Source organism: Schistocerca cancellata, chromosome 1 (assembly GCF_023864275.1).
Source record: "Schistocerca cancellata isolate TAMUIC-IGC-003103 chromosome 1, iqSchCanc2.1, whole genome shotgun sequence".
Taxonomy (NCBI): Eukaryota; Metazoa; Arthropoda; class Insecta; order Orthoptera; family Acrididae; genus Schistocerca; species Schistocerca cancellata.
Genome location: NC_064626.1, coordinates 369,895,268 through 369,908,929, shown reverse-complemented (window position 1 = coordinate 369,908,929; position 13,662 = coordinate 369,895,268). Strand labels below are relative to the sequence as shown.

At 39.9% G+C, this 13,662-nt stretch overlaps 1 protein-coding gene across 1 annotated transcript in view; it reads left to right on the top strand.

Annotated features, from left to right (window-relative positions):
• The window catches only part of LOC126174900 (eukaryotic translation initiation factor 1A, X-chromosomal), a 37,878-nt gene extending 24,466 nt beyond the window's left edge, over positions 1-13,412 (top strand). Inside the window, exons 3-6 of the mRNA XM_049921328.1 lie at positions 447-550; positions 751-883; positions 7,693-7,796; positions 12,006-13,412. Of these exons, the coding sequence (XP_049777285.1) occupies positions 447-550; positions 751-883; positions 7,693-7,796; positions 12,006-12,011 (347 nt within the window). The 3' untranslated portion in view covers positions 12,012-13,412. The remainder of the gene's footprint in view (positions 1-446; positions 551-750; positions 884-7,692; positions 7,797-12,005) is intronic.
• The last annotated feature ends 250 nt before the right edge of the window (positions 13,413-13,662 follow it).

The following is a 13,662-nucleotide window of genomic DNA, read 5'->3' as shown; positions in this document are numbered from 1 at the left end:
AGTTACGGTGCAATGGCTGTTGGGAGAACCGTATTTCCAATGGTTTCAGTTGCTGCTGACAACTTTTTCTGTGCGGCCAATCTAGTCAACCATAGTTGTGACGACATTGTGTTCACTGTATCTGCAGACTCAAAACAGAAGTGTCCATAACACAAGGAGTTAAAGATCACAGAAATGTTATATGTAATTGAATTTGAATTAGTTTAAATTTGTTATGTTCGGTGAAGATACTCTTCACACAAATTATTGAGAGCTAAGGTTGGTAGCAACCAGAAACAGTGACTGAATATTGGTTCAATGTAATACACCTTCTGTCAAAACAGCTACTCCCATAAGCCACTGCTTGGTAACTTGCAGTGAAGGAGTCATTGTTTTACACACACACGTGAAGTAGATCAGCAAAGTAAATCTGGATTTTTGTAACAAAAGTGAATCTTCTCTTACAGAATACGCCCAAGTCACAAAAATGTTGGGTAATGGCAGGTTGGAAGCTATGTGTTTTGATGGAATAAAGAGACTGTGTCATATTCGAGGAAAGTTGAGGAAAAAGGTAAATTTTTAATATTCTTCTGTATGATCAATCATCCTAGATTTAAGCTCTCATTCTTTGCTTCCAGAAAATGACTATTCAGTAGTATCTTCCAAGAACAGTTGTGATTGCACTCTTGCAAGAAGATGGACTCTGTCAGTCATAATTTAAATGATATTCTTTAAAAATATAACTGTCTTATAATTCAAGCTTTATTTCAGGTTTGGATCAACCAAGGTGATATTATACTCATTGGATTGAGAGATTATCAGGATGCCAAAGCTGATGTGATCCTGAAATATACACCTGATGAGGCAAGAAACCTGAAAACATATGGTGAATTTCCAGAAACAGGTAAGAGAATGCCATTTCCTTTCATTTTCAGTGAAAAATGGTATATAATATGTGACCTCCAGGAAAGAATACTTAGTCGCTAGCAGGATTTTACAAGAAATCAAATAGATACAGTACTGGTGAAGATCACATATTTTTAAAGTTTCACCTCCATCTGATGCCTGGAGCACTGAACTGTATTATGGAAACAATTTCATAATTCATGTGTCCAGCAAATGTGTTCCAATAGGGGTCCAAGCTGATTACACACATATACAATTAGTTAATTCAATAATTTTACAATTTAGTGTTATCATTCTTGCTGATGCTGTCTTCAGTCTGAAGACTAGTTTGATATGGCCGTCGATGCTGATCTATGCTCTAAAAGTCTCTTCATCTGTTTATAACTTCTGCTACCTACAGCCGCTAGATGCTTCTTTTTGTAGTCTAGCCTTTGTCTCCCTCTACAATTTTCTGCCCCTCCTCCACTTCCCTCCATTACTAATTTAACTATACCTTAATGGCTCAGGATGTGTGTTATCAACCTATTCCTTCTCGTTGTGAAGTTGTGCTGCAAAGCTCTTTCCTTCACCATTTCTGTTCAGAACTTCTCCTTTACTTGCCTGATCTATCTATCTAGTCTTATTTATTTCTTCTAGTACCATATTTCAAGATCTTCTATTATCTTCGTGTGTAAACTTGCCTCTCTCTCTCTCTCTCTCTCTCTCTCTCTCTCTCTCTCTCTCTCTCTCTCTCTCTCTCAGAAAATGCTTTCTGACAGTTCAGTTTTATCTAGCTACTGACAGTCTGAATTTAGTATCTTCTTTACTCATTCCATCTTAAGTTATTTTGCTGCACAAGCAGCAAAACTTGACTACTCACAGGCTTGTCTGACTTACGTGTGTGGGATTACTTTACATGTGTTTTGCTCTTATTTATGTTCATTTTGTTACCCTTTCACAAGACACTATGCATTCCCTTAGAAAATCTTCAAAATCCTTTGCCATTGGCAAAGCTTAAAATTATTGTTTCTTCTCCAGAACTTCAATTTGTTTTTCACATATCTTCTTAGCTCCCTTCACTGCTTACTTTATGTACACCAGGAATAGACTGTAATCCTGTCTTACTCCGCTGTCAACTACTGACTCTCCTACATGTCCTACATCTATGAAGACTGCCACCTGTTTTCTGCACAAGTTGTAGATAACATTTTGCTATCTATATTTAATCTTCAACAATATTGTGATTTCAGTGTGTATTCCAGTCAGTATTGTCGAACTTTTTTTCTAAAATCAACAGTAGGTATGTAGCACAAACTTGTAAGGCTTCTGTGATAGTTAAAAGTTAAATAATTTCATCATAAATTCACGTTCTGATTGTCACTTACCGCGTACATAATGCTTGTTCGGAGTACCTCAGATTCTGCAGTTACGACCATTCAGCTAGTGTGTGCCAGTCCAGGCAGTAGATCGGGATTGGACAGTAAGATTTACCAATGTAGAAAAATACTACATGCTCACTGTGTGTGGAGAGTCTAGGAAAAGGCAATTTGTTTTTGTACTGTGTATGCAGCAAATATCCCAATATACTTAAGCCATGTCGCAATCATTCGTCAAACTCTAAAACCAGTTACATGAAAGTGGTAGTCTAACACCTAGACAATGTAACAGAAGGAAACAAGTGACAGCAGAGGAGGGGAAATCAATATTCTTGCTGCTGTTGCAGCAGCTCCGCATGTTAGCGACACAAAAGTGCACAAGAAAGTGGAATGAGTGAGCTAAGTGTCCTGCACATTGTCCACCGATATGGGTTCTACGGATGAGCAGGGAACTACAACAATTGTTTCTGTGGCAGAAAATAAGATCCCTCGTTCTTTAGGGTGCCCTGGCGATAGAAAGTCCCTTGGTTGTCACCAGAAGTCACTGAGGCAGTTACGGAGTGTTCGGGAGCTCTACAGTGGCATAAGTGGCACCCTTCTCTGGAGCACCTCATAGCCTTTAAACGGCTCCATGCTTGTGTTCGCCAGCTTACCAAACGACAGAAACAGGAGTGTTGGGAGAAATAAGTCACGACCATTGGGTGCCATAAGTCACCTTCTCATGTCTAGGCAAAGATCAAACGAGTGTTTGGGTACCAGACCCCAACAGGTGTTCCCAGTGTTAACATAAATGGTGTGATATCTGCTGCCGAAAATGTGATTGCCGAGCACTTTGCTGAGCACTATCTCATGCCTCTGCGTTGGAGAATTACCCCCAGCCTTTCACGCTCTCAAACAGCGGATGGAAGGGAAAGTCCTCTTGTTCACTACACGCCACAGTGAACCCTATAACGCCCCATTTACAAAATGGGAGCTCCTCAGCGCCCTTGTACATTGCCCCGACACAGCTCCTGGGCCAGATCGGATCCAGAGTCAGATGATTGAACACCTCTCGTCTGACTACAATTGACATCTCCTCCTGATCTTCAACAAGATCTGGTGCGATGGTGTCTTTCCATCGCACTGGCGGGAGAGCACCATCATACCAGTGCTGAAACCTGGCAAAAACCCATGTGATATGGATAGCTATCGGCCCATCAGCCTCACCAATGTTCTTTATAAGCTGCTGGAACGTATGGTGTGTCAGCGGTTGGGTTGGGTCCTGGAGTCACGTGGCTACTGGCTCTGTGCCAGGGTGGTTTCCACCTGGGTCGCTCTATCACTGATGATCTTGTGTCCCTCGAGTCTGCCATCTGAACAGCCTTTTCCAGACACCAACACCTTATTGTCGTCTGTTTTGATTTACAAAAAGCGTAATACACCACCTGGCGACATCATATCCTTGCCACATTATAAGTGTGGGGTCTCCGAGGCCCACTCCCAATTTTTATCCAGAATTTCCTGTTGCTTCGTACTTTCAGTGTCCAAGTTGGTGCCTCCCATATCCCCCCCCCCCATATCCAGGAGAATGGGTCCAACAGGGCTCTGTATTGAGTCTCTCTCTATTTTTAGTGTCCATTACTTCATTAATTGTCTAGCAGCAGCTGTAGAGCAATCTGTCTCACCCTCTCTGTATCCAGACGACTTCTGCATTTCGTTCTGCTCCACCAGTACTGGTGTTGGTGATCAGCACCTACAGGGAGCCATCCACAAGACGCAGTCGTGGGCTCTAGCCCACGACTACCATTTGAAGTCGTGTGTTATGCACTTCTCTTGGCATCGTACCATTCATGTGGAACCAGAACTTTACCTCACTGATGATTCCCCCCCCCCCCCCCCCCCCCCCCCCCCCCCCCCCCCCCTCTGTAGTGGAGACATATTGATTTTTAGGGCTGGTTTTCGACGCCCGATTGACGTGGCTTTCTCACCTTCATCAGCTTAAGTGGAAGTGCTGCCAGCACCTCAGTGCCCTTCGCTGCCTGAGCAACACCAACTGGGGTGCAAATCGCTCTACGCTGCTGCAGCTCTACAGAGCCATGTTCAATCTCGCCTTGACTATGGGAGTCTGGTTTATGGTTCGGCGGCGCCCTCAGCATTGCGTTTACTTGACACAGTGAACCACTGTGGCATTCGACTAATGATGGGAGCTTTTAGAATAAGTCCGGTGACCAGTGTTCTGGCGGAGGCTGGAGTCCCTCAATTGCAGGTCAGATGAGCACAACCGCTCGCCAGTTCCGTTGCACATGTTCATAGTTCTCCTGCGCATCCGAACTACAGTTTCCTTTTCTCACTCACTGCGGTTCATCTCCTGCATCGGCGGCCCAGGTCAGGGCTTAAAATTGCAGTTCACGTCCGATCCCTTCTATCTGAACTGGAGTCCTCGCCTTTACCACCTATACTTGAGTTCCATTGGCCTGAACCTTTCACATGGCCCAAAGGACTCGGTTCACCCTGTGGCTATCCGCTGTCACTTACTCTCTATTCTTTACATGTACCGAGGCCATGAAGTGGATTACAGTGACTGCTCGATGGTTGATGGTCACGTCTGCTTTGCATATGTCCATGTAGGACATATTGAACAGCATTCCTTGGCTGATGACTGCAGTGTTTTCATTGCAGGGCTGGTGGCTATATCTCGTGCTCTTGAGGACATCTGTTCATGCACTGAGGAGTCGTTTCTTGTGTGTACAGACTCCTTGAGCAGCCTACAAGCTGTCGACCAGTGCTACCCTCATCATCCATTGGTAGTGACCATCCAGGAGTCCATTTATGTCCAGGAATGGTCCAGTCGTTCAGTGGTGTTTGAGTAGACCCCAGGAAATGTCAGAATCCCAGGCAACAAACTTTGACAGGCTAGACGGAAACCACTTATGGAGATCGGCATTCCAGTAACTGACCCGCGTTCGTTTTTACGCCGCCAGGTTTTTCGGGTTTGGGAGACGTAATGGCATAGTCTTAGTACAAATAACAAACTACGTGTCATTAAGGAGACTACAAATGTGTGGCGGTCCTCCATGCGGGCCTCTCCCAGGGACTCTGTGGTTCTCTGCCAACTCTGCATTGACCACGCTTGGGCGACCCACAGCTACCTCCTGTGCCATGAAGACCTGCGTCAGTGTCAATGTGGCACCCGGTTGACAGTGGCCCATATTCTGATGCACAGTCCCACATTGACTGCTCTGTGATGAAATCTTTGGTTAATGGACTCTATGCCGTTGATTTTATCTGACGATGCCTGATCGGCTGATTTAGTTTTACATTTTATTCATGAGGGTGGGTTTTATCATTTGATCTAAGTTTTAGCGCGTGTCCTTTGTCCACCCTAGTGCTTTTAGGGTGGAGGTTTTAATGTGTTGCAGAGTGGCTGGCTTTAATCTCATGTTCAGCCAGCCATGGTAATCTGTTTTGGCATTTTAATCTCTTCTGCCTGTTTCCTTCGTTTCTGTGGCTTTCTTCTCCTTTTTTCCATTTAAGTGTTCGTTGCCCTTCCTTTATTCTTTTGGGGTTTTTCCTTTCTGTCCATTTTGTGTTGTCAGTCTTGCTTGTTTTGTTCTCACCCTTGTGGCATTGTTTTATTCAGAACAAGGGACCGATGACCTAGCAATTTGGTTCCTTCCCCCCTCTTTTCAACCAACCAACCATGGGTTCCATCCCTATCACATCTCTCTGTCAAGAGATGCATAGAAAAGATTATGATGATCATGTTGAATTCTGTACATGGACATTAATACGAGCTGCTCCAAATGTATTGTGTATCTCATTCAGTGATGAAGCCACATTTAGCAGTCATGGCTAAGTAAACTGTTGGACTGTTGGTTTGTTGACAATCCCTGTAGGCTTCATCAGGTGGAACTTCCATTGTCTGGGAGTGTAAATGTGTGGTTTGGATACTGTGAACCATCAGCTCATAGGCCTGTTTCATAGATGGAACACTGAAAGTGCACAAGTATCGCAGCCTCGTAACAGCCCACCTTTCACGGATGCTAGAAGATATTCCTGTGCAGACGAGGAGGAATCTGTGGTACCGACGTGATAGCTGTCCAGCCATAGTACAAGAAGTACTTCAGCATGTCTTCACAAATTGTTTCCATATCATTGGATTGGACACAGAGGACCTATACCTTGGTGAGTCCACTCCCCAGATATGACGCAGTGTGTTGCTTCTGCTGGTGGTCATGTTGAGCACAGCCTGTGATGGTCAGTTTTCTTGATACTGGTCAGAATCCACATGATTAGTCTATCTATTTATACTGTACTTTAGTGTGTACTGCTACAGGTATTGTATAAGTGTCAGTTTGGGAACTTCTGAAAATATCTCTGCATTAGAATCCTGCAGCAAACACCACTGACATTCTAATTTACCTTACTTTTAATTTGTTAGTGACAATAGCCATTTTTCCATTTAAAAGCATGTTTTTGAACAAAAAATACTCTTTCTGAGTATTCTAACAATCTATTGATTGACTAACGGTACAAGCCCCTGACTACCAATAATTCATTCTGTGAAAACCAACACATCAAAAGCGCTTTCCGTTTCCGCAATATTTGCGGTGCAAATTTTAGGTGATTCACCCCTTTTTTCATTCAGGAGTGGTATGTTACTGTGGAAGCTAAAGCATTCATACCAACATAACGACTGAGTTGTGCTTGAATGAAATTAAAAAACAATTTGAGAACAAACCACGCTCTCTCAAACACTCGCACTCCCTTCATGCACATATGACTGTTACCACTGTCATCTCTGACCGGACTGCAGCCGTCATGTGAATAACAATGTGGATGGGTAAGGGGAACAGATGTATTGTTGATATTACAACCCAGAGTTTCCATTGTTTGATTAGGTCCAGTTATAACAACATTGCTTCTGGGTTTCTCACAAGATTTTGGCCATTAAAATTATTCACCAGAGTACAGTTAGAAACTGTACTAAGTACCTTGTTTTGTAACTACATTTATCATAGATAGTTTTGTCCAGAGATTTCCCTCTTCTGTAGGTTTCTAATAAAGTTTATCATGAGGTTGAGACATTGCCCCTGTCTTCGTACGGTGCTTGGGTTGCTTACATTTTCTTTGTAATATGTTTTTCAATGCTTGCTGGCCATACTGTGTATGTGAAGGTTCAAAGTACAACTTTTTGTAGTAACTTAAGCCACAATTTAATGGTTTTGGAAATTTGAGTATTTCATTGATAGCAGCTGACATACATATCTTTAAATGAATGTAATTTGTTACTTGCTGCTTCCATTATATTAACAATGATTTATCAATTTTTAATGGTGCTACTGTTTAGTAATCCTCTTACTCTCAAGTATTATTGCCAAGAAAGTTTCAAAATAATAAGTTAGTTTTTTAATATTTCCCAACTCAGCCATGAATAATTCGTTAATTTGCATTTTTTTATGTTTCTTTGTAGTTCGTATCAATGACACTGTTACATTTGTTGAGGATGGATTTGATGAAGATATTGAATTTGGAGATGAAGTTAGTGATGAAGGTGAAGCAGACCCAGTTGATGCTGTGAGTATCCAAATTTTTAGGCTCTAATTTGTTTGAGTGCTGTATTTTCATATGTGTAAATTGGTGGCTGAATAGCTGCTTTTTGTAATTACCATTATATTTACAACTGGTGTAGGGATCAAAGATATAAGTAATTTCAACTGTGTGTGATATTGTAGCCATGAACGTGCACTGCAACAACTAAAAGTATTTTTAGGGTGTGTTTTTCCTAATTATTTTGAGTCAGTTGAATTTTGATAGAAATTATATATTTATGTAAGAGGTTCCACTAAGAAAACTAGCTTGGTTTTGATCTTAATTTAAGATCGCACAGGTTATTTCTGATTCCATCTAGCCCATTACATCACAAGAAGCAACTACAGGGTGGTTCAAAAAGTAATATGGACGCTCTACAGTGTGTCTTATGAATCACAGACGACATGATGCACAGACGTACCTGAGAAATGTTTATTCTGCATAAAATCCATTAACATGGTTTAGGATGCAGGTAGGAGTTGTTAGCAATACTAACACAAATAATGCATATGGACAGAATGTACATAAATATCCGTACATTGTTCTGCACTGCTAGGGGAAACAGATCCTGAGTCATCCTATATAGCAGCTGTTAGTATTCTTGTGGGAAAGGCAACTTCCTCCATCATGAACACTTGCTTGCTTTTCAGACTATACCCCCAGCATTTGTTATCCATTTCTCTTACGTGAGTTGACAAAATAACTTCACTGAGCTTGTGTTAATATAGTGGAGTTATTTTCAGTTTGTCGAGTACTTACTTGCAGTTGTTAAATCAGCTGCTAAGAGAAAAAGCTCAACAGATGGATCTGCCAAATGTCTACCACACAGAAGAGCCTTTTCCAAGTGTAACATGCTATCAGCATGTATTAAACAATATCTGTTTCATTGTCTCCACTGTCACTGTCCAGAATACAAACACAGCATCAGAGCTAGCAAACCCATGATCTTGGCCTCACTTCTCCCAAACTTTAAAGAGGCTTAAATTGTCTCCCTCTGCAACAGAAGTAGGTCCTGTAGGTGTTACAGAACTTCAGGTACTTAAACAAAAGTAAGGCAATGCATTACAGCAGAGTACTGTTCTGGACTGAACGTGATTGGCCCCATTTCATCACAAATATTCACACCCATCTTGGAAGACATGTTGCGGATATGTGGTAACCATTTAGTGCAGCCCATTCCAGAAGTGCCAGCAATTCGTGAATTGAAGAGATTTGTGTAGCTTACCACTAAAACAGTTAATAGTGAGATAAGTGCAGTAACTTTCTGGCCAGTCATTAATTCACCATCAAGTGTCTAACATCACAATTACATGGCCCTACAATATACTCTCAACGATACACAGCTCCAGTGTGCCACATTTACCAGTCCAATCCCTTTTACAACAACACTACAAAGATAACTGCCAACATCACACTTATAAATTAATAGATCATTTAACAACCACAAAGAGTACTCAAGTAATAAACTGAAAATAACTCCACTATATAAACACACTCAGTGAAGTTACTTTGTCTACTTGCATAAGAGAACTGGACATGAAATGCAAGGAAGGTATAGTCCATTTGTAAACTGAATAACAAACGGCATTCATGGTGAGGAAGTTTCCTTCTCCAGAAGATCACTAAATGATGACTAAGAATGACTTCCCCCTCAAGCGATATAGAATAGTGTGCAGTAGATTCTGTCCGTATGCATTACTTGCATTAATATTACTAGTAACTCATATCTGCACGCTGCCCAGTTATGTCTGTGCATTTTGTCACCAGTGATTCACAAGGTGCAGTGGAAATGGTTCATGTTAGTTAGTGCATCAGCGTATAGTTGCTTCTTGTGAAATAGTTGGATAGATGGAGTGGGGGATCACCTGCTTAACCTTAAGTTTGCAGGGTTATGAAAGAGGAAATGGCATGAACACATCGTGCTTCTGTCCCACACATTCCTCCTCCACCCTTTTACATCCCCAGAACATAATTTATCCCTTAATATGGCTCTGTAGCACTTGCACGTGGTACACACATTAATGGTAGTTTTTAACCCACATCATTTAAATATAGGCATTAATTTTATACCGCTAGAACAAAATCTTAAATAATCTGTGATTTTTCCATCCCCTGCAATGCAGAAAGTATTAGTCTTAGAGAAAAAGTGAGTAGGATCATTTTTGTATGAAATGTAATGTAGTTCAATTTTGTACTGGGAAACATTTTTGCTAGGGGCTACAGTTTTAGAGTTACACAAGAAAAACATAAGAAAGTGACATTTAATATGCCACTCCCACCTTCCATATCAATGCCCACACCCCACCATTCAGAATTTTTAGTATGTTGTTAACAACAGTCTGTTGTAGCACTGTGCAAATATGAAATGAGCAATGTGGTTCCAGAGACCTTTTCAAGTCTCAAAACATCTGTGATATATGTATGCAGACTGAAGCGATGAATGATAATTTGTACCAAGGCCAGGCTTCAAATCTGGGTCTCCTACTTGGTAGGCAGATGCACTAACTTGTACGCTATCCTGACACAGGTACTTTGCTCAGGTGGACAGACTACACTAGCACGCCCTCCTCCTCATTCCAAATTCTCATTCACATGTCAACCCCCTTGGTATTCCCCCTAAACCCAAACAGTGTTGCAGAGGGTCAGCAAATGGGAATTTGGATTGAGGAAGGAGGCAGTTGTGCAAAGCTACTGTACTGTACCAATGTGGCAGCTGTTAATTATGGAAGGCTGATACCTTTTTGTTAAGTTATGTGTGTCTGTTTTACGAGTGGGTAAATATACTTTCAGTGCTTGACCAGATGATTAATGCATCCCCCACTAATAAAATGAGAAAATAATCATCTATGTGTTTCCATTTTCATCGGCAATAGTTTAAAGTGTGTCTACTTATAGCATAGGCATCTGCCGAGGGAAATCCCTTAACTTGGCCTCATCATTTCCAACAGTTTGTAACCAGCAGCAATCATAGCTTGAACAACTTTGCCACTCACAGATTTTGTGGCAAAATTTATGCTAGAACAAGTAGAATTCGTTAACCAGAAATGTTAGTGGTACACATATGTTGTTGTGTGCTGGCATTGATTGTTATGGAAAGGTTGTTTATACCAGATTTATCAAAATTATTTCAGAGTATCGTGATGTGCAAGTCAACACTGAAAAGTCTTAGCACTGCTGTGTGAAATGATCCAGGGAAGTACAAGAGTGTGTATACAACAGTTGTATAAATAAGATTTCTGTGAACAGTAGTAGTTAAAAGGAATCATCTATTACTTATTTCTTAAAGCGTCTTGACTATCGGGCAGATGATATCAGAAAAAAATATTTTATACTAATCACAGTGCTCTTTGACATATCCATGCATTTCAAATTATATTGCAGATTTCTTTAACAGGTGGAGAAGCTAAATAATTGAAAACAGTACTTACATAGATAATTTTGTTTGAAATTTCTGTTTGACAAGGGAGTGATGTATTTAACAAGAATGGTTATGCTTCACAGGAAAATTAAATTATTTATCATTCTTAATGGGCATATCCCTTGTAACATAATCTCTTCTCCTCCCACACACACTCCCTCTTCCTCTCATCAAAAAAAAAAAAAAAATCCTTCCTGAAAGGTAAAATCTGTGATATGGTTGTTGGTAAGTGAAAGACTTAAAAGTATTTGCATCAGGAAGTCTCAATTGATAGTATAGTCCGGAAAAATTTGTAACATAGAGGGCATGGTGAATATTGTCATGTATTTCGTTTGTGGCTGTAACATTTGCATAAAAGGAATTGTGGAGGGTCCTAGAGAGATGAAAATAAGTTTCAAAAGTAATGTTATAGCATCCCAAAAAATACACAAACTTAATTCAAGAAAATGTGAATGTGAGCTGCTGCAGAAATTAATCAGGAGATGATCCAGACCATCTGGCAATGATGATTTGTCTGATGTCTTAGTCTTGTTATCAGCTTTGAAATGTAACTATTTTATTATAGTAAAAAAAAATGTGTGTATATGTGTGTGTGTGTGTGTGTGTGTGTGTGTGTGTGTGTGTGTGTGTGTGTGTGTGTGTGAGAGAGAGAGAGAGAGAGAGAGAGAGAGAGAGAGAGAGAGAGAATTGTTGTAAAGGCCCTAGATTACTCAGGCTTGTTACATTCTGTTACTGCAAGAGCTGTAAATATATTGTCATGTTTTTTGTTGTTGCAGATATGATGATTGAGGAACACCTGGTTCATATTTTATGTGAGAGACCATTTTCAGACAGCGTTGCCAGCCAGTGTCTCTGGTATCTAAAACATTTACTAAAAAAAAAGGAAATGACAGAATAAGTCCTTGCAATCTCAATTTTGTGATTTTTTTTTTCCAGTATTGCAGATATGTAATTAGCTGCTGTAATGCTTAAAGATTTTACTATGAGGTTCGGATAGATCACCGAGATTTTGAATTTGCTGGATTCTGAAGTTTTGCTTGAAACCTTTAAATTTACAATAAAATTCTGTTTTACTGATGATTTTTTTGCTATTTACTTCAAAACTTATTTATTGTGTTTTGAGATGTATAGTCCTCTAATAGAAAACTGTATGTCATTAGTTATAAAATTTTAAATGTACTTGTATTAAAGGATATAATAAAGGTAATTTGATGTTGATGTGTTAGTTCGATACTGTAGTCATTGTGGTAAGTATTTTTCCTGGTGTTACTCTTGTAGGCCTATTGATGTATAATAGCAAACAATGTAAAGTTACATCATTTGTGCTGGAGAATTCTTCTTTTTTGATGTAATTAATGTTTATTAATAATTATTGACATAATTGTTTAGTCCATAGTTGTGGAGAAACGTTACTGAAACAGAGTTGCTGGTGTGTAAATTTAGAAGGTTTTGTGAAATATGTTACTTGAAAGATCACACAGTTGACCATTTTTGTGATGCAATTATCAGTTTTAAGAAGACTGTTCAACGGTAGTGGTAACTTGGATGTGAGATGGGTTGGGGGGTTGTAGTTCGAACAGCTGTGAAATGGACACGCAACATTGTAGTGTTAAAAAAGGGAAGGTACATGGGTTATGTCTTCATATTGTCCAACCGAAATTGTTCCATATTTGTGATGGTAATCTTGATGCATTCAATGCAGACCTTTTTTTCTTTTTTTCCCCACTCCATCTTCTGTGTAGATGAATGTAAGTAACTTTCCAAACTGTTAAAGTCAATGTGTCACTATCTGTGTCAGTTGGCAGAAAGCCCTGAAGTGAGTAAATTTTTGGTGTATAAATTAGTAGTTCCATTTGCTGATTGTAAATTTGTCTGTTTACTCTACTCTTGACACCTTGTCATTTTTGGTTGTATAACACCTGGTATGCTGTACAGGACTGCAGATACATTTTCAGTGATTGTTCTTTCATCAGATGCACGGGGTATGAGGATTTAATGCAAGGCATTTCTTTTCACAGATTTCTGTAATGAGTAAAGTGTGCATACAAAATAGTTCCTTCATATTTGGTTATAAATGCAGACTTTCATTGACATGTAAAAATGCATTGCTATTGTAATTATATGTATTATATAATTAACCTTTTGTTTATAAATTCTTTAATAAATTTTTATTAATTAATACAGTTCATCCATTACTAAATTTTCCTTGAAAATGAGGAACTAGACATAAAGAAGTTGTACTAGAATCGGAATCTGAGAGTTCATTGTTAAACTTTGAAATAACAAGGACAACCCCCCCCCCCCCCCCCCCCCCCCAACACACACACACACACACACACACACACACACACACACACACACACACACACACACACACACACACACCAAAAAAAGTTTACTGTCATTGTTTGAAACAACAAAAATGTTGCAAAT